The sequence below is a fragment of the Psittacula echo genome, assembly GCF_963264785.1.
Source record: "Psittacula echo genome assembly, chromosome: 13".
In the NCBI taxonomy this organism is placed as follows: domain Eukaryota; kingdom Metazoa; phylum Chordata; class Aves; order Psittaciformes; family Psittacidae; genus Psittacula; species Psittacula echo.
Window position 1 is genome coordinate 9,742,240 of NC_137749.1, and position 26,715 is coordinate 9,768,954.

Genomic DNA, 26,715 nt, shown 5'->3' on the forward strand with positions numbered 1-26,715 from the left:
GAAATATTTAATCCATCCATTCTAAGCACTGACTAATTGCTGCAAAACCATAAATACTATAGAAATCATACGAAGTAAACATTAACCTCAGAGTGAGATGGTTACTTAAGCAGAAGGTGCAGGAAAGTCATGAGATTTTCTCCTGGCCATCAACTGGCTGCTGATTTGTCTTTGGATTTTTTTGCCCGTCCATCTACCACTCTTTATTTGGAAAACTGGTGTTCACTATCTATCTACCTAACAGAAAAAGAGAGAGCTTCACTGAGCTGACAAAGTGCTGTATAAATGCATCATGTTATTAAAGAAGTTCTTCATTATGGACATCTATTCTGCAGTAACACAATGCTGGGACAGACTGGCTTGTCTGTCTTGTGGACCCGCCCACAACAGCTCCTGTGCCCCCCCACATATTCGATTCCAAAAAGACTACCAAGGTGCTGCCTGTATATAGGATGAAATCTTATGCTTTTCGTTGCCACCATGCCCTCTTCCCCCATCCCTTCTGTAGCAGGTGCTGCCATACAGCTTGCAGCTTCCCTGACAATGTTGTAAAAGGGAATTTCTAATGCCTGAGTTGCCTGTTCGAAAATAAGACCAGCACGAGACCGAAGAGAACACAAATGTAACATTTCTCTTCTTCCATGTTGTTCTTTTCCAGTTGGCACAAATTTCACAAGATGGTGCACTTCAAGTGGTAGTACTTCTCAAGTGTGCTAAACAGACATTAAAGCCATGGAGCTTTAGCTAAGTAAATAGACACATAGAAAAACAGGATATGTGTTCACTATTGGTACTGTACCAGATCAACAGTGTGTTCTGCTGTGGTAACTTCCACTTTCACTTGTCAGTTCCTTCTCTCTGATTTTACTTTTCTCTTTCTCTTTTTCATATCTTCTTATGAGGAGTTTCAACCTTCCTGCACATACAGAAGAGACAATTTTCTCTTGTAACGTTGGTCAGCGTCCCTTTGTCTTTGCTCAGTGTCCCTTTGTCTTTGCTGGTGCTTTTGAAGGAACTGGTCTCAGCAGAAGCACAGCTGGAACATTGCAGAGGGATTGTTCATCCCTGTCACCCAGCACCATGTCAGGTTTAAAAGCACAAGCCTTGGATCCCTCTGTCCCTCTCAGGAAGTCCAGCCATGCTGCCTCTGATATAGCTCCAGTGTCTCCTGCAAGAAGTCAGCCCTTCAGAGGTAGTCTTGCTGGGCACTTTCACTCCTTCATGGCTTTAACAAACCTTTCCATCTCAAGCATTCATCTTCCCAGGCTGCACAAATCCAATGTGCCAAACATCAAAAGGCCTGTTCTCCCAAATGCTTACTATAGCTGCACTTCTTACAGGTACTGATAAACAGAGAGTATACGATTAACCTGACACTATTAAGGTTTGCACATTGTTTTAACCCCATGCCAAGGCCTCTCCTTCTCATACTTCTCCAAGCAAGATTTCAAATTTTTTCGGCTACTCACCGTCCCTATCTTTTACTCAAAAGGAGAGATTTTTCTTTCAGCTTTCTCATCTTTGTACTACTTCAGTGCCATTGCTGTGACTGACATCTTTAAAAAGAAGTTGGAAATTCAGGTGCCATCCGGCCTCATTTCAGTACAGGCCAAACTCACTGTTATGAGGCTGCACCTGTCATCTGACAGAACTGAATACAAACAGTGGCATTACCATTAGTGTGTCAGAGTTATGCTTGTACCTGCCTAAAGGAGGTTATGTTCTGTAAATATTATGGCTTTGGTAGCTGTTGTCAGATGAGCTAATAAAACTGGCTAGAAGGCATCTCATCCCATATTTTTGTCTCTTTTCTTGGGCCTGCCTGGACACAGTGAGGCTAAAATAGGTCTAGAAATAGTGAAAGAGAAAGGAAAAGGCTTCATGTGAATTCCCTCATCTCCCTCAGGAAATTCACCAGCACAAACACCTCTATTTTCACTTCTGTAGGTCCAACACTAAATGATGATGAAAGGTGTATCTCTTCTTTTTCTGGAACACAGATAACTTGCATGAGATGACATCCAGGATGGAAACTAAAATGATAGCAGTTTCTTGATGTTAAAAGCATGTGAAAAGCTTTTAAAAGGTCATTTTCTATTTCAAACCCATTCTTGAAAAGAAGCATTTTCTCAACAATCACCAAACAGGACAAGTCACTGGTAGAAATGTACCCCAGTTGCTTGCTAACCAGTGTTTCAATTAGAGTGGTATCACACATGCAGCCCATTGTTTCCAATGCAAGCTTTTGTCTCATTGTGTTTTCTGACATAACCTCCACAATCTGAGAAAAAATATATAGTAAAAAGGGATCATTAACATTTTGAAACAGTAAATGGTCGATAATTATGCTATTGACTAATTTTTGTACAATCCAACTGTTACAATCACTGGTGTTACAGAGAAAATACAAAAATGCCAAATCATTCTAAATGCTATTGCAAGCCAGGATAAACAGCAGTTGCTATGCAGTTATATAGGCAATAGTTGGAATTACACAAGCCACCAAGGTTTTATTATTAACACGATTTTTTTCTCATTTCTTTAGACTCAGTATTTGCAATAAACCCTCTGTAAATAATTGCATTCTGTGTTACAAGAACTGAAGATACAAGTCCTGAGGATGAGCTTGAGCATTTACTGACAGCTTCAGTACAACCCCATTGCCCCATCTGCTCTGCCCCCAAGCCTTGGGGGCAGACAAAAGTCCTCTGGCATGAGTAAGAGCAAGCAGAAGCCTCTGAAAGCAAGAACAGCTCAGAGCATCAACCACACATGAAAGGTCTTGGCAAATCTCTTTCTTTCAAGTGCTGTTTCTAGCAGAAGCCTTGTAAAGCTACAGTTTGAGCTTCACTTCACAAGAAAGGAACTACTGGGAACCAAAGGTGATTTTTCAGTGGCTGCAACACTGATTTTGGAGTTATTCTGTGTGAAAGCTGAAACCTGAGGAATTCAGATCCCAGTTGTCCCATCCTAACTCATTAAGGAATTTTTACGTTCCTTGATTACTGTCATGAGTAAGTGGGTCTTAGTTACTGGCTGCTCCAAGCAGAGCCTTCAGGACCAGATGCTCTATTCCAAAAGCCCCTCCTAGGGCACAATATCTCTTACTGCCTTTTCAATACACCTGCCTGACAAACATCCTCATAAACACCAGAGAAGAAACACCCTTCCTCAATACAGTCTATCTGATACAGAAAGCCATAACAGAAGAATTAGGCTTTGAAACTTCCCTCATTTTCACCTAATAAATTATTTTTACTATACTAATTAATCTGAAACAGAACATCACATATTTTACTTAATAATAAATAGCAGTACCTAAACCTTGTGCCAGCTGCTTTTTGCTTTGTGTAGGTTATGACAGATATACTCATTGGTCTGCATCATAGAAGTAAAGTCTTTTACTGTTCCTGGAAAACTGTTTCAATTTTTTTGCCTGGATTGTTCTCCTTTCCCTTTGCAAAACCTCACTACCCCCCAGCTGCAAACTTCCTGCCTTTTGAAACTTTCCCTCTAGTTGGAATAGATGCAATTATTTCCCAAAATGTTTAATCCATCAGTGTTAACTTTGGCCAGTTGAAGTAAAAGTAAGTGACTGAAGAGGAAATAGTAAAAATTTAACTCTGGTCCCTGAAGCCAAATGCCCACTGCCACACCAGCAGGCAGGAGGCAGACGCAGCAGCTTGCGATGACAAAGACATATCACACACTGGACAACCAGCCCCTAGACAGAGATGACTGGCTTCCTATCAGACCTGGTAAGTGCTTGATGGGGTATTTACAAATATACAAAAATGTGGGACATTTTTTTATGCTACTGGTGTCTCGAAGAAAACAAAATCAGTATTTCAGTAAAACCAACAAGGCTCCTATTCACTAAAATCATCTTGGAAGTGGTTCTGCTCACTGTTTTGAGGTATTAATGCATTCCATATGCTCTGCCATCCATCTTTGCCACATTTCATCAACATGTTAATGTTTCTTAAATGTTTTCATTCACTGGAAAATCTTTGCTTGCCTTCAAGCATATTTTGATTTGCTTACCTGCTGAAAAAAGAATTTTGTAAGATATAGCATGAATTTAGCCCAGGAGATGGCAGGCAGAGGTTTTGAAAGGCAGGAAAATGGACAGGATATCAGCAGCTAGGGCATCTTAACAGGGATGTTTGTGGGAGTCTGCAACATTTATACCCTGGCTGTGGCTGAGTCTTGAGCAAGTTGCTGCCTCATACATCAGTGAGGCACTTCCAAGTAGGACAAAGTCTCTCTGAGAAATAGCTCTCAGCTCTTGCTGGGCACACTTAACCTCTCATGGAGGAAAGAGGAATATAGCACCTCTGAAAGGCAGACCATTTTTCATTCATTCACAGCATATTCACTGTGTGCTGCTGTAAAGGCTACTGTCGGGTAAACCTAAGAGCAGTGCTGGTTGTGTATTCTCAGATCTGTAATCAATCAGAAAAAGAAAACTAAAGTGGGATGCCTGTTTTCAAAGCTTCCAAAAGATTAATATGACCATGTGGCTTGAGACAGGCAGGTGGGGCAAGAGTTCAGAACTGACAACAGCTTTGACACAAAACTTGAATAGAGGAAACACTGCCCACTATTCAAGGGCCTGAAAAGTATCTGGCACAGCAGCTACTGTCTCAGGTAAGGCAGAAAAGGTCTGGGTAGAGGTGGCCCGGTCACTTCTGTGGGCACAGGTAGCCTGGCCACTATCCAGATAGCAGAGAGGAAATAAGACTTCCCTCCCCAAAAGCACTCTCACACATATTAGCCCTGAAGTGTGGAATGACCTTGCTACTCTGTTGACTAATGATAGAGGAGGGGAGGGAAATTAATAGTTTCCATAGCTAAAGGCTGCATTTCCTTGAATTAAATGTTGGAAAATCACAGAGGGATGTATGCCTCACACCAGGACAAGCAGAGGGAACTTTCCTATCTGCAAGCCCCTTGAGCTAATGAGATGCTGCTGGAGAGTGAAAGACACATTGCAAGAACAGTCTGACGTAGCTACAAGCTTAAAATTTTGTTCTACCTCTGCAGGTACAGTACCAGGGGTTCTTTCAGATGCTCACCATCCTCGGGATCGGGGGGACATTCCAAATTGGCTTTCAAATTTCTACAATCACCTATGTGTCTCAGGTAGGCAAAAAAGCACATGGCACACTGGTTAACAGCAGCTCTGAGTCTACATTTCTGTTTGAGGATGCTTCTCTCTGGCAGTCAGCAAGGGTTTAATCATAGTATTCTCCTCTCATGTTTCATTCCCATTGCTGTGCTATTGTGTAAAGCAGAACATATTAAACTGCTGAAGATAGGAAAAAAGAGAGACATCTCCAAGTTGCTGTTAATACAATTACCCCTCAGAAGACACACACTGACTGAGGTGGCATTTGTCTTCCCTATAAACCTACAGCACATCTGTATTTTACATGTAGGTATAAACCTACTTCAGTGGTTCCATTTGATAATGTTATAGTTACCCATCTTCACAGACAAATAGAACAGATCAAGTGAACAATGTTAGGAAAGTGCCTGCTTCTCTCCACTGAACACAGGTAGAACTTCCTTGTGAGATACTGGGGTCTAGAAAGGAGACATTATTATGTTGTAGAGACCACCTCATGGGAAAAGTGCTATTTTCAGGCTTCAGAATACTAAGTTCAGACTAAGAAAGTATTTAGAAACTGCACTGAACAGTCATGGTGTAACCTGGTATTATTGGCATATATGTGAGAGCAAGCCCGTCATACATCTGCAGAATTTACAGGGCTGTTCACACCATTCTTCAGTACAAGTCTGTGCCTCAGCTTGACAGATTTCAAGGACAAAAACACCCAAAGAATTAACTCGTTTTCATGGCAAAATTAATACAGCATACTCCATTACACTATGTCTATTAGCTATGCTTTTAGAGTCAATATGAAAAATTACTGTAGCTGAAGCAACAAAATTCTGTTCTAAATGCAATCCATGCACTGGAGTCACAGGCATTGTTAACGAAAATTATTTTTTCTGCCTCAGCATGTTAAGGCTTTCATTAACGAAACTTGGCTGGAGCGATATGGCTACCCCATCCATCAGGACAACCTCTTGTTCCTGTGGTCTATCACTGTGTCCATCTATGGTATAGGAGGTCTCTTGGGTTCTTCAGGAACTAGATACCTGACAGTCAAGTATGGCAAGTATGTATGTTTAAAGACAATTTGTCAATTGAATCTTGCTTAAGGAAATGACAGTTGAGGTTTTAAACATGAGACAGACTGTTGGGCTTAGACATGCCTGTAGACATGCAAAAGCTTTAGCAGTGGTGTCAACAGACTTTGATGCTTCTTACCCTTGTCCTGTGGCACGGCTAATCAGCTGTGCTGCCAGCCTGTCACACCAGACAGTTACTCGGGTCGGGTTAGTCTCTGCACAGAGGAAAGGCAGCCCCCTGGCTGAAATAGAAGATACAGCAGCATTGAGATGCTCCTAAGTGCTGTATAAATGTGTTCCATGATAGATTTTCAGTTGCAGAAAAGCTTTAAGACTTTTCTCAGTTACGAAACCTTGAAGCATCCACAAACTCCCAGGTCTAACCATGTGCCAAGACACACGGTGAGTCCGCAGTATCTAGTGCCAATAGTGAGTCCACAGTATCTCATGCCAATAGTGTGGATGGGATTATTTTGTCCTGGACCACACATCCCACAAAGCTAGCAAGTCAGTTTCACCCAAGACATCCTATATGCCAAGAGCTTAAGTGACATTTCCCTTCTGATTTATGAAAACTCTTTTTTATTTCTTGCACTTACAGAAAGAAATGTCTCCTGTACACCAACGTACTCATGATAACGTCAGCATCTATCATGGGCTGCAGTAAAATAGCCCAGTCCTTTGAGATGATTCTGATTGGACGCTTCCTGTGTGGAGTAAGTGCAGGTAAGTGATTTCTCCCACAGGTCAGCAGAATCTCACCACTTTTTACATCTTTACTCAGAGTAAATAATAACCCTGCACTAATAAAATAAAATATTAAAGGCAGCGACCCCTTGGCAGAAGATCTTCTATAACACCCAGCCATGAATAGCATGATTACTAATTTCACTAATACTAAATGAAATTCAGCTTTGCCAAGCATATATATATTCAGAGCCATCAGGAATGTTTTGATACAATATGAAATAAAGGGGTTTTTTACTGATGGAGAAATATGTATAATATTATCTGAATTTTAGTTAACAGTCCTGAATTATATGGTATATGGCTTAAATCTAGTATACCCATAAGGCTTCAGAGAATCAGTCTGTCGAAGGCTACAGCCATCCAATTTTGAGTCTAACAAGTATCAGGAATGTTCTACAAGGGTATTCAACCTGCTTCAAAGCAGTAATTCTTTGAGGTTAGTACAAAAAACTGGGCATAATCAAGCAAAATAACTCCTGCCAGGAATTAACTCCACATACAGCAAAACCACCCTGTGCTGGTGTCAGTATGCCTTGTATTTGTCTCCTATACAAAAAGATACTTTCCCATTCAGTTTGGATATTCACATGGGTGCCTATTTTAACCTATTTCAGTAGAAATTAATGTCTATTTTTCAAATAACCATATTTTGTATATTGTTTCTCTGACATACAGTTGTACTGAAGAACTACAGTTGTACTTTGAGAGCTACTCACCCACAAGGGCCCTGCTATGGTCAAAGGATCTGTATGGTGCCTCATGCAAAAACCTCATTTTTGTTAAAGAGATTGGATATCTGCATTGCTTTGCCATGAGATAAAGCCAAGAGAACATGTTACTTTCAAAACAGATAAAAGTAGCTGTGACCACTGTATTAGGAAAAAGCTCTTGTTCCCAGACTAGTTTTCAGCATGTCTGAGTTACTAAGTACTTCACATATAGCTGGAAACACCAACTCTGCCTGAAATCATCAGAATGATTGCTGAACAGTCGGAAAGGAATATTTGAGTCTCCCCTAAATCATGTACAAATCAATGTTGAGTATAGCACTGTGTATTTTAATCTGCTATGGATCTACCTTACAACTATTCTACAGCATTATGTCAGAAAAGGTTGAGATGATGTAGGTTAACAACAAGCATATTAAATATTACTATGGGGTGTTTAGTTATTTAGCACTTGCATACTCTGCCCTCTTTAAAACAATGATGAGTGTTACAAGAGATACTATGCTGATAGTTTACCCTAAAAGGAAACCTGTCTATTTCTTCAGATCAGAAATCTACTCTAGGCAAAGAGGACCAAATACTTTTGCAGAAAGGGTTAGAAAATCTAGTACTGAAAATCTTCTATGTGGGTTGAGGTATGAGAAACACTTCAGTGCATGAGGCAGCTGTATTCTGTATTGCTTCATTATTTACATTCAATTTTGTTTCCAGTGGTTGAGAATATTTTCTTTCTTCTCTCCCACAATTCTCTCCTCACCCCAAGGTCTTTGTGTTCCTCTACATCATCAATATGTTGGAGAAATTTCCCCTAAGAAGCTACGTGGATTTGCAAACTCTACTTCCTCTTTCTTTTGGTGTCTGGGAAAAGCCATAGGGCAGATTTCAGGACAAAGGTAGAATACAATTGATTTTGCACCCACTTAATTTCTGGATCCCCTCTACCTTTTGCTTCTTCCTTTGCTTTTCCATCCATTCCTTTCCTCAAAACCAATGCAATGAACTTACATTCCCACCAGGGAGCTACTAGGCAGCCAGTACCTATGGCCCTTGCTGATGGCCTCCTGTGGATTTCCAGCACTGGTCCAGCTGGTCACTCTGCCCTTCTTCCCTGAATCTCCTGCATACCTCCTCATGCATCAAGGAGACCAGGAAGGCTGCAAAAAAGGTAACCAAGGGCTCCAGTTCATCACTTGACTTTCAATTGTTTTGTGATGCTTGCTCTCCCCATACAGAAAAAAATAAACAGGACAAAGTTTCTCCCTGCTCATTTCCAAGACAACTCTGTGGACACCTACCAAGTGTATTTTTGTTATAGTCCCCACATAGAACATGCAACTACTTCCTTCTACAGTTCTGTATTACAAAACCTTTGGCATTCAGCTGACACCACCTGTGTTGTCAGTCTGATGACAAATTATGATAAATGATAAATGATAGATGATAAATGGCTGTTTGCACTGAAGGGCTTCACAGAGCACCCCTTAGCTCTGGTTGTTTGCTATGTACCCTGTTCATACCCTGAGAGAAAGAGGAAGGTGAAAACAGGACCCCTGGGCAGGGAGGGAGTCATTGTGCACCTCACTAGGCCCCTCTGCCACAACAGGTCCCTCTGTGCAGGAGGGGATCAGGTCTCTGGAAGACCCTATAGGACATCTCTGCTTCGCACCACAGCCACAGCCCATGCATTCTGTGCTGCCAGACACTTGAATCACCTACTCACCAAATTCCTTAGGCAGCAGACAACAGAGATGAATTAACATGGCAGATCTTGCTCTCCTTCTCCTCCACAGCCATAAGGCAGCTTTGGGGTGAAGGCCATCACCAAGCAGAGATTGATGACTTCATGAAAGAGAAGGCAACAATGAAAAACACCAAGATCTTGAGTGTCCTGGAGCTAATGAAAGAACCAGCTTTCCGTTGGCAGCTGTACATGATAGTTGTTCTGACAGCCACAGTTCAGCTATGTGGCATCAATGCAGTTGAGTGTATTTCTCCCTTAAAGTCTCAAAACACCTATTGACCTAAAGGAAACATCAGGCGCCTCACGACTCCATAACCCACAGTCTTCTTGAGAATATCCTACAGTTATGGTTTTGGATGGGCTCCAGAAGAGACGATATACCTGGCTGCTTCTGAAAGCTCCTAAAGGAGGACTCTGCAAACCTAAGTACTTTGCAGCAGCTGCAGGTCCTTCTAGCCCAGCATTTAATCTTTTTTAAATGAATTAATTAATTTAATTTTTAATGGTTTTGTCCACCAAGAAAGTGAATACTATCAAAAAGACTGCAGAATTCTAGATCCAGAATGCAGAGATCTAGATTCCAAAGTGGAGCTGCATGCTGCCTGGTTAGCAGCTCCTGTCCAGGGCAGTGTCCAGGGCAGTGTCACACAGGTACGGGTAAGAAATCAATTAATTTCTTCTCTTCCTGTTTTATGGGGTTTTCTTCCAGATTTATTTTTATACTTTTGAAGTCCTCCAGGCAGCTGGCTTTGATGAAAGAATGATTTCCTATATGACCCTTTCTGTTGGACTCTCTGAACTCGTAGCTACTGCAGTCTGTGTAAGTCACATTACCTTGGGAATGGGTCTCAAGTTGCTCTTCTGGTACTGATACCAGTGTGATTCTGTCCTTCAGAGCTCCATCATTGAGCGACTGGGCAGGAAAGTGCTTCTAAGAGGAGGTTATTTTATCATGGGCTCATTGCTAGCTGCTATCACCGTGACTCTCTCACTACAGGTAAGGAAACTCTTCTCATGGCAGATTATTCTATTTCTAACTTCTGCTCACACGCAGGACTACGCTACTGAGAAAGGAAAGTGAGGCTTAGAAACACCAAAATAACTTCTGTGTTAACAGCTTACCCTCTAGGAGGGAAATATCCTAAAAATCAAGCTTGTCTATAAGATTAAACCATCTCCCAGCAAGTACTCTCTTGTACTCCTGCCTTCCAGTGTGATCTCACAAGCACAGCAAGGAGCACATAAAACACTGGGAAACTAGCACTGATTACTGAATTCATCAGACTGCAAGCACCAAACACGGGCCAGCACAGAGCAAAAGACAGTCCTAGGAAAATGGCCCTTTCTAGTAACACAGGTTCTAATGAGTAACAACAAAAACCCAAGCTTTTTGCATCAGTTAATTTGAAATTTAACTTTGCTGCAGAATATATGGGGAACGCACATATCTGTTCACAGATTTGAAACTGGTTTACCTCTGCAACACTCTTTCATTACTGTAGCTTCCTCAGAAGCAAATCTCCCAGGTTACCAAGTATTCATCCAAGAGCTACTCTATAGCTAGTACTGTAAAACCAGTCTTGAAGCAAGGTGGCAGCAGACTTCCATTTTTGTTTCGTTTCAAACATAGGAGAGTGAAATTTTTTTTCCTGACGCACTGAGGTTTCACATATTGAAGCCTGAGATTCAGAAAAGTTCCTTTTCAGTACCAGTTATTGGATCTATCATTAACAAAAGTGAAGAAAGATATGATTTGGCCTTCCATATGGGAGCTCAAAGGATCGGAAAGGCACTGTGGGGTCAAGAAGAAAGGAAGACAGGGTGCAAAAGTACTATTCAGACTTAACTGAAAGCTTCCAAGCTTAACAGCTGCTCTGCACTAGCAAGCCTGCTTCTCTGCTCACCTAACAAAAACCTCACTGCTCCATCCACAGGAAAAAGCACTCACATTTCTCTGCCAGTTCCCACACATTATATGTTTTCTCTTATGGTTACAGTGTTGGAAAACAAGCAGCATTTCTCACCTACTAACAGATTTCACTCAGAAGTTTGTAATGTATTGGATTTTTTCCCCAGGACTGGTATTTCTGGATGCCATACTGCAGCCTTTGTCTGATTATCTTGTTCGCAATTGTCTTTGGAGTTGGGCCAGGTAAGTGCTCATTCAGAAGAAATAAAGGAATAGAGTCATGGGAGTTATTAATATGGCTAGGAAAATCTTGCATAATATTGCATAAAGTTTAGCATAAGTAAATTAATTTAACCTCATCTTGTAGTCATTTAAACATTATGGGTCCAATCATTTGCCATAAATTTCAATGCCATCAGATTTGGGTTTTGCTAACAAGAGGAAAAGAACGCAGCAGAAAGTACCTACTGGAAAAATACAGCGAAAATAGAGCAAAAGCAGATGTGTTTGTTTGGGGTTTTTTAATACTCAGAAAAAAAGAAAGAGAAAAAGAAAAGCAAGAGTTCTTTAAAATCCAGTGTTCTATAATACCACAACTTGTCCCACATATTCAGCAGTGCAGTACCTGCTCCTCTTTAAAAATACTATTAAAAGCCTACTCGTTTTCAAAATATTTGCCTTCCTGTATGGCAGGGTTGAATTCTTTTCTTAACTGAAAGCTGCCAATGCCCTGTGACTCCAAAACATGACTGAAATAACCAGGAAGTGAATCTGGGAGGATCACGCATTGGTGATCTAGCAGTGTCATCCTGGGAATTCTTGTTAGAAATACTAGTAATTCCACCGTTACACAGCTTCTTTCACGAGAAGCTGTCAGACTTTCTCAAGTGTTAACTACTTCATTCTTGAACCTCCACAAGAAATGTATTTGAACATTTGACCACTTTACAAATCTGATGTGTAGCAGTTTATAAGATGACACAAACATTTTCTTTTCTAAAACAGAGCAACATACATCATTCTTATTGTGCTTTGTCTTTCAGCTGGTGCCACAGTTTCCATTAGGGTTGAAATTTTCAAGTTCTCATGCAGACCATCTGCCTTTGTGATTAGCGCCATTCTCAACTGGTTGGGTGTCTTTGTGATTGGAACAACCTTCCCCTTCATTGTGGTGAGTCACCTTCCCTGGGACACTCCCAATAGGAACTAAGCTTGAGTTGGCCCCGGGAGCAAGAAGACGAGCAGCACGAAATGCCAGAGCCATGTCAGTCTAGAGTGGTCTTGGCATCTGCTCTTCCAAGTCCACTTCTGCAATGGAAGGGCTCTGATTTGCCCAAGATACTTATTCAGACTGATATATTTGTCAAAGGTCAAAATGCAAAGAGCTCCTTGTCGAATTCAAAGTACTTTGGGACCCAAATACAAACACTGTGCAAAGAAAGTGCAAAAGAAAAGACATGCTCATATTGCTCTCTTTCTCACTTTGCTTTTCCCTGCAGGAAAAACTCAAGCACTTCTGCTTCCTCATCTTTATGGTAGTAATTTTCACTTCAGGGACAATTATCCACCTGTTCCTTCCAGAAACAAAAGGGAAATCAATCATGGAAATCACAGAAGAATTCAATAAGTTAAACTTTAGAAAGAAGTATATTCCAACAACTCCGAACCATGTCACAGAGGACTACACCTTCTGCACCAGGCTCTGACCAGCTGTTATAGGCAGTCAGGCTGTCTTAAAAGGAAGGGAAAAACCAGACAATTGTTTTCTGACTAGAAGTTGGTCTAAGTGGACTGTCACCTTTTGCATCTGTCACTTATAAGTCTCCCATTTTGCCCAACCAGCACCTTTCTCAAGCACTCCATCCTGGGCAGCTTAGAAAAAGGATGATGGCTGATATTAACAGGATAGACTCACATGAATCACAAGCATTTTGGCTTAACATGCTGATGTGTAAATCTCTTCTTAAGACAGCAACTCATACACACTGAAAGTACATGTAGAATTGATAAACACTCTGTTGACCATAGAGAAAGGGAATACCTGTGATCCCCAGTCTCTCCTTCTGATTTCTGTGTTTTTACAACCCTGAAATCAGAATAGTGATGTTCTTGGCTTGCCATTTCTGGCTAATGTACAGATTCAAGAAAAAGCTCAGTGAAACAGGAGAGAAATTCCTTGTTTCTCTACACTCAACTGAGTAATCAAACTGTGCCAGGTTTCCATGCATAATGCCATGTTGTCTTTGTTTTGTACATAGCTTGACAGCTATGTACAGCCCTTTGGATTGAAGCTTTCCATATCAACAGCCACCCCTTCTTCAACTTAAATTTAGGTTTTCTGCACAGATACTCTGTGCTATCTTGCCCATCACCACCATCATCTTGAATCTGTAGCTCCTCTTCCAGGATAAGAGTTCCCGCAGATACCCCAGAGCAATTATCCGCTACTTTGCTTTGTGTGACTTCCAGCTAGCTGAGCCCAAATTCTCCCAGAACTGCCTCAGACTGAACCTTCTGGATGTAACAGAATACCTGTTGCTTTACAGTTTTTCCTAAAAACATCTGTACAATTGCTGTAATGCATGTATAGCAAACTGTCAGCAAAAGCTCAGTCATGTCCTCCAGCCCTTGGTTCCATGCAAGGCTCCTGTTAAGGGTGTATTTCTCTATCATGACTAAGAAGTGATTACACATACTCCTATTTCAGGGATGTGCAATCAGGACAGACTCTTCAGTTATTCTCACTGCAAGTGTAGGTGTTGACTGGCAGCTGTAGAGATGACTCTAAATATTTTATGCCTTGAATATTTTGTTGTACTCGTGGCTTTACAAGATTTAAAGTAAAAGTGGAAAATGTTGTTCTAATGTATGAACTTCTAAGGCGTTCATTTAAGCATTTCCAACACTTTGTGGTTCAATTTACAGTCTCTCATAGGAGTTTTGACAATTCTTAGAAGCACATAGTGTGCACAAAGGAAACAAAATGAGAAAATATTACAACATATCATATGCAAGTTTTCTAACTTCACAGTTTAGTGTGATATACCATTCCCAGTGATCTCTGTTGTAGAACTGGATGCAATATAATTCTCTACATTGACCTATAACCAGCATCTGTGCTTGAGTTCACATACTGCAGGCTTTCAAACTGTGAATAATCTGCAACGCTATCTGATAGTGACCTCCTGATTCTTCTTCCTGCTATACATAGTTCAAGGCAAAAGAGTTTGTAGGCCTTACAGGATAGTGTGACCTTGTAAAATACCACAGGGATTCATTTCACCAGATCTATTTTTTTAAGTATTCAAACTCATGGCACTTGACTTTTCTTTTCTTTATAAAGTGTCTAATATTGCACGCATTCCCTTCACACAGTCCTAGTAGCAAAGCAATACTATTAGGAAGAATATGAACAAAACAAAGGCTCACAGTGGAGCACACTAAACAATTTAAAATCTCTGCTATTGCTTTGACTGGCATATTTACTTCAACTCCAATAAAGTAATTCAAAATATGAATTCAATTATTCATCATAACTGTTGCTCATTTTTAACTGGAAATGTTAAACATAATAAAGATGGCACATTGCCTTGTGATAAAACTTCTAGCCTCCATAAATATTTCCTTTCTAACATCAGGATCTCCATTAGGGACATCCAACTACTAAAAAGTTATTGATGTGCTTACCCTCCCATGATCAGGGTTTTTCATTATTCCTTTGTCTTTAGGATTATGGGGCACTTAAGACTTCTCACTACAAGATAACCTACAAACCATAAAGTGTCCTTAAAGTCAGAAAAGCTTAATAATTTTGTAGCGTTCCATATACATATCAAATGATAAAAACATGACAGTCATTTGGAGACAACTGCTAATATCAAAAGGAAATTTCAACAATTGCAGAACAGAATTCTCTTTTCCTAACCGGTCATGCTGAAAACATCCTTCATTCCATTACAACAGCACCTGAATTCTTTGGAAATGTAAGTAGAGTGCTATTATATAGCATTGCTGGAGTGACTCTCTAGTGAGCCACTTCTGTCATCTCAGTTATTCATTAGATGTATTAGGAAAGCCTTTCCCATAAGATCTTCACAGGAAGAGAGCAGATGCCCTATGGAACATTAATGTGACAACAAAGCGGAACAGCTATTTGGAGCACAGGTCAGCCTTCGCCTGTGCTCAGTGGAGCAAGAACTGTATTCTGGTAACAGCCTGATCAAGGAATGAAACAGCAAAAAGGTACAGTTCAACTATACATGGGAGGTGACAAAGAGTACAGCCATTCAGGAGCTTCAGGAACACTACATGTACATTTTCTTCCAGAGATATTAGCTGATAGGTAAGATATGTCTCAAATGCTGGCTCTAACTGGGGCAAATATAAACACTTACAAACTGGATCTGCTGTCAGCTACACACAAAACCATACATCTGGCCTAGCCAGCCTGTGTTAAGGAAGGATTAGCACAGCTTTGCACGTGTGTTACATGACTGTAAAACTGCAAGGTAAATTACCTGATGTTGTGAGATTTCCTATCCTGATCACAATTATAACTAAAGGGTATCTATAAGATATCTGTTAACAACTTGTTAGCACTAACTATGAAATTGCATATCTAATAAAGGTGGCCTCAGCACAGTGCAAGTAATAAAAGCACAGAAGCAGCACAGTAACCAATCAACGCAAATGCAAAAGACATCAGGCATGAAGGGCATTACAGGAGGAAGACTCTTAACCTATCAAAATAGGAATCCTAAGTTAAGGTACAAGAGCAAAGAATAAAAGTAACTATATGCATAAAGTATACTAAATAGAAGTGGGTTAAGTAGAACATAAGGAAATATGTGCAACAGTTAGCATTTTTTGAAAGAATGACCCATGCTCGTACCTATATATTATTGCTTGCTTCTGTCTTTCCCCAGTATCATCCAAGCAAGGCAGATACTAGCAGCTAACATGGCATTTTCTTCCTTTGTCAGATGCACATTCGGTTGTTTCAATTTTGTATCACTTTACAGAGAAGAAAATGAATTCTTAGCATCAAAGGGACAGTCTACAGTGTTGTTTGAGCTCTAACACCTTATCTGCTGAAGAACCAAATCTGGAAAAAGAAAATGCTATGAACTCTCAGCACACACTAACAAAGTCAGCTTCATAGTAAGGACCACATAATGATGGGACAAGTGGTCAGGTGGTGCTACCTCCAGACATTAGCTACAGAATTCTTTGCATGTCATGTATTTTCTATCAAATACAACTGCTGGCATCCAATAAGATCTTTATGATTTCTTTATCCTTTTCTTTAACTGAAGTGTAAATGGCAAATGATCAATAAGCCATTTACCAACTTAATACATACAAACCCCTCCTAATTCTGCAATAAATGAAGTTAAAGCATGGGAATTTTCTGTCTGAAGGGAGAGACATCAATCCAGCTATGTAGGTTACAGGACAGTTTCAATGCATTTCATTTTTTCTTCACAGACCCTGGCTAACAGAAATGCCAGACAAAACTGCACGAGGTTGAATCTTTCTCTCCTAGCAAAGGAAAATCAGCTACTATTAAATATGTAGCTGCTCAAGCCTGATGTGCCACTGTGTAATTTTTCATATTGCGTCTCATTCCAAAATGATGGAGCATTTCAATTCCTGTAATGATTAAGTTACCATGTGCTCCAATTGTCGTCACATGAAGGGAGAATAGCTCTTTCCTATTATATGTCAAAGTCCTATAGTTCACTGTTCAAGCCCCATCTAAATTCCCAACAGATAACTTTGCCTTTATGCTTCTCAGCTTATACTGAAAACTAAGCAAGTTATGATCATGATCACTGGAATCCTGTTTAGAATAGGTGTTTCAGGTCCCTGGCCCCTAGCACAAGACAGGTTCCCCACAAGCGAAACCATGCTGTTTACTGGGCTGGACACAACCATTGGTTGAAATATTTAATCCAACAATTCTAAACTTTGTACAACAGTTGAAATATGTATCATTAACTCAAAAACCTCTGAAGTAAAATTTAACTTCAATAACATGGGACTAGTTCACTGATACTGCTATTGCATAATGTGAACATTTGGTTCTTTTAGCAGGTCCTAGCAAGCAGCAGGAATCAGCTTTTTCATAGGAAATGGCCACCTTTTTCTCTGAGCTGGTGAGTATCTACTCACTTTTTCTCAGTGCTCTGACTTATAAAAGACAAAACTAACATCATACTAAAAATCCAGATTACTTAAAGATTGTAAGCTCTTCTGGTACAGAAAACATCTTTCTCTCTTTTTAAAAAAATGAAAATCATGTTGCATGATCTGTTCCATGCAACAACATAAAATAAAATAAAATAAAATAAAATAAAATAAAATAAAATGATAAAATAAAATAAATTGCTGGCAGTTGCAGCACTCACAATGCTACTTTACTGTTGTCTTGTGAATTACTGGAAACAATACTAATTATTAAGCACTATGATAACTTTCCAAAGTAAGGAACAGATTAACTGTACTGAAAAAGACAAAGAAATCACGACATATGCATTAACATAATGGACTTCCCTCATTTCATACAAAGATATTTAATATCATTCACCAAGTCTTAAACAGGGAAGAAGTGACAAGTATTTCTTGCTCTATTTCTCAACTGCCAGCAAGAAGCTATTTTACTTTCCTTTTTAAGTACCAAAATCATTAATTTGTAATTCTATTAAAAAAGACAGAAAACAAAGAGTAAGAGGGTGAGTTCTTAATTTGTTTGATGCTTTTGCCAATTAGGAAACCACTGCATTTGGGACAGCACCTGTAACGAAATTCAGAGTCTTGTAACCACAGCTTCTTGATTCTTGTAATGTGATAACTTTTGGAATCCAGCTGTGGACTAATTAAGTCACAGGCTCTAGAAATATGGACCTAAAAACAACTAAAGGAGTGTTTTCCTTAGTATCTTCCAGTCCAGCACTATTCACATTTGCATTACTTTATTCCTGCCTGAACGCATTTTTTACCATCTCCTCTTCATCCAGGCACTGATCTCCAAAAAGCTGTGAGCTCATGAAGTTAGTATGTGACATGAAAATAACACAGAACTCACTCTCCTCACTACAGAGATGATGCTGCTGCCCTGGTCTGTGATCCGCTGAATAAAAAGGGAGAGACAGTTAAATCCCAAAGAACCCTTCACAGATCCTGATGGGGCTAAAACCATAATTGTTCTGGGTTTGGTTTGCTAGGTACAGTCTTAGCTGTTGGAGGATAACTACACCTAGCCTTGCAGGTGCTTGGAAACATGCCTCAAGAAAACTAATGAGAAGCTGACTGAGCATTTCATTTTTGCTTTGCAGGTTCAGTTCCAGGGACTAGTTCAAATGATCTTAGTGCTGGGAATTGGTGGTAGTTTCCCATATGGATTTCACATTTCTGTCATCAACTATCCTTCTGTGGTAAGTGGCCATCTCCCCACATTTGAAAACACAAAACAAAAAGCCTGAGCTCTTCAGGCTCCCACAAATCTCAAGTTTACTGATCATTCAGCTGATACATTGATATCATGCCTTTTCTTTGGCTAACAGTAACATCAAATGTGTAGAGAACTTTTTCTCCTTAAAGCATTTTCTGTTTTAAATACCTTCTTACCATGTAGCATACAAGCCTCCAAAGGAAGGCAGCAAATGTGCTTTTAGCATGCTTCCCAGGAAACTTCCTTACTGATACAAACTTGAGGTTTTGCACTGTGATCTCAGCTAACTTGTTTTACTAAGAAAGTTAGACTCAAAGTAAGTTCAATATTAGAAGCACAGGCTACACCCGAAGTACAACAGCTAAATAAGACTAATAATGGGATTTTATACCCATTATCCAGTCAAATCTCATTTTCTTTTTCAGCACATCAGGAAGTTTATTAATGAAACCTGGATAGAGCGACATGGCTCTCCCCTCCATTCTGAGACAATCATGCTGTTGTGGTCCTTCATTGTGTCTGTTTATGGGATTGGAGGACTCCTGGGGAGCCTCTGCTGTGGCTACCTGACTACAAGATACAGGAAGTAAGTGCTTCTTGTACAGCTCAATAGCCAGAAAATACAGGGAAATACCTAGGCAAACACATAAAACTCTTCTTTTTGGTTGAAGCAGCCTGACGGAAGGCAGCTGGTTGGGTTTGTTAGCACACCCACCTCTTTCAAGTAGCAAGCAGTCTTGCTTCTGCATCTGCCTTCCCAGTGAACTGTGTTTCTGTAAAGGCTGCATTCATCATCACATCACTGGATCAGTGCCTCTGGGAGTAGCAGAATAGTGTACCTGGCTCATGTTCTCTTCAAGATCCCCTATGACTCAAGATCTCCCAAGCTTTACAAACCCCATAAAAAGAGCCGTGTGTCTTGTTTTGCAACACAATGCACAGTTACTCTAACCACCTGGAAATCACTGTGTGGAAGATATCCTTAAGTGTCAAAGAAAAGCCAGATTTCCATTTAAATACACTCATTTTGGGGTGATGGAATTATATTAAATATTCAGATCTAATCTGATGAAAATGTGAAGAGAATAGGAAAAGATAAATTGCCTGTAACTACACTGTAAAGATACAATTGGCACCAACATAAATCCTCCAAGAGAATTTCTCTCTGTTCTTGGCAGTCCATTTCGTTGAAAGTCAGCTCCAAACTATATCTCTCACTGGATGGAGAAAGGATTCCTACCAGTCTACGCTGTTCTTAGTGCTTTGTGTGTAACACCACTAATTTCATTTGCAGAGAAATTGGCAAACATATCTACTTGGTGTGACCCACTTAAAGATGTGCTCCACAACCCACTGATCCAGAGGCCCCTCATGGGTCTCAACAAACCATCTTAGCCTGCCTGCAATTGTGTTCTTTCCTATCAGGTAAGTGCCCCCAAGAAATTTCTTGTGGGACACTGCCTCATCCCACACTCAGAGGGTCTCCCAAGATTGGAAACAAAATCATGCACTTCTACCATAGGTTGTTTAACACCTGGTAACCTAATTGCTGAATCACAGTCTTCCAAACACAGGATCTCTGTGAATCCTTAATGTGTGAAAGAGGACTCTTACCTAGCAAGCATCATGGCAAAACAAGTGAGTGCAAAAGACTTTGAGTCTGATACATCAGTGCTGTGAACATCCCAGCCCACGATTCACACAGAGTGCCTTTTGAAATATGTCTCTAAAAACAACTTCTATCACTTCCATTTACACAAGAGTGTCTTTAATATGAGCCATTCCAGAATGGGAGCCACTGACTCAGGTTATTTCTGGGGAACAACCTGGCATTTTATAAGGAGTTCCAGCCATTTAAAAATCTCGGTGACAGGCCGGGCCAATTCTTTGATGTCTTTCCCCACTTGTACTGTGGAAATGCTGATGAAGTGTTCCAAATGTTTAAATTCTAAGCTAAAAAAATATGAATGAATTCAAATCTGAATGACCTAGAAATTTTAAAGAACCATTTTGACTATTCAAAGTCAAAATTATTTCAGCCACTGCTCAAACTAGCAATGCCTGTTACTATGCTTCCTCTCACAGCGAGATCAGTCAAAAGAGTACAAGAGGTTCTCATTTGAAACTAATTTCTCATGGGCTTCTTTTCTTTGGGTTTTTTTTTTTTTTTTTTTCCCAGAAAAAAGTGCCAAATATGCACCAACCTGATCATGCTGATAGCTGCACTTTTCATGGCCTTCAGTAAAACAGCCAGATCCTTTGAGATGATTCTGGTTGGACGTTTTCTCTATGGCATTGGTACAGGTATGTGCTCGTACCACTGTAGACTACAAGCATCCTTGCTGTCCCAGGATTGTCTCTACAGATGTTACCATTATTGGAGAATGATTTTTAAAGCAAATACACTAGACACCTAATAGAAATTAAAGGTATCATTCTTTTTGCAAGAAATTGTAATCCTAATGTCAGAGAGAATGGGAACAGTGTAAGGGAGGATGCAGTCAGAAAGTTACGCTTTTCTAAATCTTTTAACAGTCATTTATCCTTTTCTGTGTTTAAGGTTTTTCTCTCAATATACATCCTCAGTATGTAGGAGAGATTTCACCCAAGAAGCTGCGTGGATTTACCAACTCCACAGTTGCTGTTTTTCTGACACTGGGAAAATTCATGGGACAGGTTATTGGACTACGGTAAATTCTCCAATCTTTCTCTCAGGTTGAACTAAAAGTAATAGAAATCTTTCTGTAACCCCACCCTCTAACTTAATCTGTGCCTAAGAAACCCTCTCACCTTCCCCAAAACAGGCCTTAGCTTATGTCAGAGGAAAAGTTTTGATCATATTTGATACAAACGTAAAGTTTTACATACAGGAGACAGAAAATTAATTACTCAGAATCTGATTTCTTCTTACCTCCACACCCTTTCAACTGGGGGACTTTTCCTTCAAAATGTACTACATTTACATTAAAAGTCTTAGCAAGATGTTCTGGTCTTGTGCTCAAATAGGGGTCAAATATGTCTCAGAAGCTCTCTAGATGTTCCATTGGATCTTAATGATATTTAGCAAGTTTTTTTAAATGTCAGATAATTCCTTTAAGATTGTCAGAAATAAAAATAGCCAAATTTGTGAAATTTGCCAAATTACCAATTTCTAGTTTCGTTCCACTGCACCCTTGAATGGAATCTAAGTGATCTTCATCACTCAGAAAAACTTTCCAAACATTTATTCCATTATATCAGCATAATTTTGTTTCACATACACTTTTCAGGGAGATTTTAGGAAGTGAAGCTTTGTGGCCATGGTTGTTAGCATCTAGCGGAATTTCAGCATTGGTTCAACTGGCTACCCTCCCATTTTTCCCTGATTCACCATCCTACCTTCTGATACAGAAGGGTAATGAAGAAGCCTGCAGGAAAGGTAGAGTGTCTACTTTCCACACTTACTTCGCTTCATTTGATATGTTAGAATGACAGCCTCTGCAGAAGACAAGAAAGAAGGGCACAGATGTACAGCACAGTGCAGTGCCATGGAGTAATAGCAGAGATAACTCCAAATAAAACAGCTGAGATACCTATGGCAATACACTATGTTAACCTGGGGCCTCATTCAGGCTAATCGAATCAGTTAAGACAGGAAAAATAGGAATGTACTGGCATGTTTAACGTGTCACACTTTGGTGGGCACTACTTTGTATTTTTTTAAAGGAAAGGGTTTAGACAGCTCTTTTTTTAATTAAATAAAATGTACTTAAATGTTTACTTAGTTTACAATTATGTCTTCTGGTTTTGTCTGGGATACAGTTAATTTTCTTCTTAGTAGCTGGTATAATGGTGTTTTGTATGTAGTCTGAGAATAATGTTGATAACACACTGATGTTTTAGCTGTTGCTGAGCAGTGTTTACTTTAAACCAAGAACTTTTCAGTTTCCCATGCTCTGCCAGTGAGCACATGCACAAGAAGATGGGAGGGAGCACAGCCAGGACAGCTGACCCAAGTTAGCCAAAGGGATATTCTATACCATAGAACATCACACTTGGTATATAAACTGGGGGGAGTTGCCTGGGAGCCACAGATCACTGCTTGAGTATGGGCTGGTCATCAGTCAGTGGATGGTGAGCAATTGTATTGTGTGTCACTTGTGTTTCTTGTGGTTTATTCCTCTTCTTATTGAAAAAAACCCCACATTATTATCCCCATAATTATATTTTACTTTACTTCAAGTATTAATCTGTTCTTTTCTTAACCCATGGGTTTTACCTTTCTCTGATTCTCCTTCCCATCCCACTGGGGAGCAGGGAGTAAGTGAGCAGATAAATGGTACTTGGTTGCAGCTGGGGTTAAACCACAACATGAAGTCAACTCAGATTAGAAAGACGTTATACCAAAACCCAGTGAAACAAAATTCTTCCTTTTGCCTACTTCCCCAGGAGCAGACAGTACCAGCCCACCACCTATGCCAACGAACAGGCAGATTAGAGTGTTTAATGTAACCACTTGTGATGGAGCTATACTGGTAGAATAATCCACTCCCCTTTTTCTCCCCAACAGCCATCAGGAAGCTCTGGGGGGAAGGAGACCATCAAGCAGAAATTGATGACATTATGAAGGAGAAGGCTGCAATGACGAGCACGAAAACCCTGCGTGTCCTCGAATTAATAAAAGAGCGATCTTTGCGCTGGCAACTTTACATTTTGATTATTGTCATGATGACCTTACAGCTCTGTGGAATCAATGCAGTTGAGTGTTCTCTTTATCCCCAGAGCAAGCGACAAAACTAGGCAGTGTTACAAACCCCTCCAAATCCATGTTATTAGGCCAGCTTAGAACTGCATCACAATTGCAACACTTTTTTCACAGGCACATTTCTTCTCTGCATTTTTCAGATATACTTCTATTCTTTTGAAGTATTTCACACAGCCAGATTTGAAGAATACCTTATCCCATACGTGTCCCTGGGAATTGGATTGTGTGAATGCTTATCCTCTATATTGTGTGTAAGTCTTTTCAGACTTGAGTTTGATTTAAAAATGTCACTTAGTCAACAATTGTACTTTTCTTACTTATAACTGTGCTCAGGGCAGATTTGCATAACCTAACACACATCTTCCTGCTTCTGTAAAACCACATGCAGGATAAGAGGGAGCTCTTTCCCCAGGTTATTGCATGACTGTATGTCTTTAGACTCATTTTTATTCTGTAAAATAATTTTTCTGATATTCTGGACTAGATCTGTGCAGGAATGACTTCACTTGAGAACTGGGATTTATGACCTGTGTTTTCTGCTTTTCAGAGCACCCTCATAGACCGATTTGGCAGGAAAGTGCTGCTATGGGGAGGATACACACTGATGTGCTCTGTGCTAGCACTCCTCACCATGACCCTGTCCCTGCAGGTAAAGAGGCAACAGCTTTCTGCCTACTTACTCAGTATCAGCCCACCTTTCTGGTCTTGCCTCACAGGATATGTGGAAAAACTTGAGTGAGTGGCAGAAAATACAGAGCTCTGTTTTTCCGACATTTATCTAATGGTTTGATATCACTGGTTTCTCACTTTTAGCACCAGTTTTTCTGGATGCATTATCTCAGTGTTATCTTGATCTTCCTATTCGTTACCTTCTATGGAATTGGACCATGTGAGTATATCAACAGCAACACTGGGAGGAAATTTTGTATTGTATTGGTTGGTGACACAACTGGCAGAGGAAGAACAGATTAGTCCCACAGTAAAAAGGTCTGGAAATCAAGGAAGAAAGGGCAGACCTGTAAAAGTGGGAGATAGGAAATGGATACAGATATCTCAAATGTTACTCCTGATCACAGGACTAAATAATTTAAAATACAGGATCATCTTCTCCAGAGAGTTTGAGAAATTTCTGACCATTTTTTAAAATACTCATCTAAACCCAGGATTCTAGGCATTGCCATGTGTATTATAGTAATCATCTTCATTAACTGAGTATGTTAAACTTTATGCCTACCAACATGCTTCAGATGGAACTGGCCATAGGAGCCAAAAGGGAAGCTCATTTTACAAGTTACTACATTAATAATTGCTACCAGTGCAATATGGAACTGCACAGATCCCCTAGCACCAGAAAAAGGATTCCAGTATGTACAAGAGAAAATTAAATTAGCAGCTGTAGTCCCTTTCCAGAATCAAGGTCTTTCACCCTCATAGCAAAGGCCACTTGCCACCAGGCCACCTATTCTGCCTGTCTGTTATTTTCTACCACTGCCATTGTGAGGGGCTTTGGCAGCATCAAGGAAACAAGTATACCCGGTTTGTGTTTTGCTCTTCTTTTTCAGCTGGAGCTACTGTATCTGTCATGGTTGAAATCTTCAGCCAGTCCTTCAGACCATCAGCCTTTCTGATTGTTGGCTGCATCAACTGGATGGGACTGTTTGTACTTGGGATGATTTTTCCACTGGTTGTTGTAAGTGGCTGTAACTGGATCCCTCCCTCCCAGCTAATCCACTTCTGAGTGCTGACAGAGAGCAAAATAATGGCGATAAATTTTAATGACATGCAAAGCTTAGAGCTCTGTCCAAATACCAAACCTGCTGAGGAATCCCCCAGGCCTGTCAGAGGAGCAGCAATTGGACTCAGGTCAGATGTGGCCTGTGGAAACTCCTGGTTTGATAGCCACCCTGGACTCTGTATTAAGCACACCTTTGAATTTTAATTAGTTGAACAAAGACTTGCACTCAAGGGCAGGGAAACAGAAATGAGATGCTTATTTCCTTACAGTGTCTCCCATTTCTGCTTGCAGGATAACCTTGGACCCTTCTGCTTCCTTATCTTTTTGGGAATCCTTGCTTTCTCAGCAATTTTCATCTACTTGTATCTCCCAGAGACCAAGGGGAAATCCATCATGGAAATAAAAGCAGAGTTCAACAAGCTGAACTTTGGGAAAAAAGAAAGCTCAGTCATTGATAATAACTTTCCTAAGGACCAGTTGTTCAGCACCAAGCTCTGAATGTTCAGAGGAGAAATTTGTCTCTTAGAAAAGACAGGAAACACTGTTGCAATAGAACTAAAAAGAAGCATTAAAGCCAGCCTGAAGTTCCTCTGTGTTTTACTCCTTTTTCTCTGTTTCTTTTTATGAAATTAATTTTGCTAGAGTTTTATTTCTTGATAATATCTAAACATTTTCACAGGAAATTTCACCACTCAGTTTTAAGACCTGCAAGATATAAGAAGATTTTTTTCTATTAAAAAAAAAAAACCACAAACAAAAAACCAAACAAAAAACAAAACCAAAAACCAAGCAAACAACCCCACAAAAAACAAACAAACAAACAAACAAAACCCCAATAAAACCAAACTTTTCTGATAGTCTATCTTGCAAAGTTTAAAAACATTTTGCTAATAATCCATAGGGCCCAAATCCTGCCAGAAGAACATACATACGGGCTCTGCTCACAGCCTGCACCCATGTTGGTCTTATACATGAGTACTGCCAAATGCCACAGATAGAACAGTTTGTTATTGAGCTTTTCTGAATGAGACTTCTCCGGCTCTAATCACCTCACAATCAGGAAACTGCTGGGAAATAGCTCAGAGGAGAATATCAGAAATACAAGGATCAAGTAAAATAATTTAAGAAGACAAACCAAGGGAAAGCAGGATTAAGAAGGTTACATGATCATCAGCCGTGAGGCTGGGGAAACATAGAGTCACAGGCTGATAAAGGACAAATTAGATAAGTGGTTTCTGGTCACCTGAGCGGATATGGATCCAAAACTTAGCACAGTAAATTAGCAAAAACGGTACCAGCCATAATAAAAGAAAAAAATACTGAAAGTGAAATTGCACAGTGCAACAATCCTTCTGGAGATGTAATAGAAATCTCAGTGGAGAACATCCTAGTAACTCTAGGCAGGGAAAAGGACCTCTCAAATAGAGATATTATTCTATGCAAAAGAAGCAAAA

General features: G+C 40.0%; 2 protein-coding genes across 2 annotated transcripts; both read left to right on the top strand.

Moving 5' to 3' along the window:
* Window positions 1–3,734: 3,734 nt before the first annotated feature.
* On the top strand, window positions 3,735–13,035 carry LOC308226564 (solute carrier family 2, facilitated glucose transporter member 11-like; the record flags this gene model as incomplete). The annotated part of the gene is made up of 12 exons (XM_080628379.1): window positions 3,735–3,758; window positions 5,047–5,145; window positions 6,028–6,188; window positions 6,803–6,927; window positions 8,443–8,572; window positions 8,696–8,844; window positions 9,470–9,657; window positions 10,130–10,240; window positions 10,316–10,417; window positions 11,497–11,572; window positions 12,373–12,500; window positions 12,829–13,035. The coding sequence occupies 12 exons, from the start codon at window positions 3,735–3,737 to the stop codon at window positions 13,033–13,035; spliced, it is 1,500 nt and encodes a 499-aa protein (XP_080484505.1).
* Window positions 13,036–16,982: 3,947 nt separating this feature from the next.
* Window positions 16,983–26,715, top strand: LOC308226563 (solute carrier family 2, facilitated glucose transporter member 11-like). Its single transcript, XM_080628378.1, has 12 exons — window positions 16,983–17,487; window positions 18,667–18,765; window positions 19,208–19,368; window positions 20,962–21,086; window positions 21,343–21,472; window positions 22,052–22,200; window positions 23,332–23,519; window positions 23,667–23,777; window positions 24,074–24,175; window positions 24,340–24,415; window positions 25,089–25,216; window positions 25,553–26,715. Exons 1-12 carry the CDS (start codon window positions 17,464–17,466, stop codon window positions 25,757–25,759), a joined length of 1,500 nt encoding a protein of 499 aa, XP_080484504.1. The 5' UTR covers window positions 16,983–17,463; the 3' UTR covers window positions 25,760–26,715.

Coding starts and splice junctions, on each gene's coding strand:
- LOC308226563 (XM_080628378.1), top strand. CDS start 17,464: ATGGCCACCTTTTTCTCTGAGCTG. Junction 17,488..18,666: donor CCACCTTTTTCTCTGAGCTG/GTGAGTATCTAC, acceptor TTTGCTTTGCAG/GTTCAGTTCCAGGGACTAGT. Junction 24,416..25,088: donor CTTCTATGGAATTGGACCAT/GTGAGTATATCA, acceptor CTTCTTTTTCAG/CTGGAGCTACTGTATCTGTC.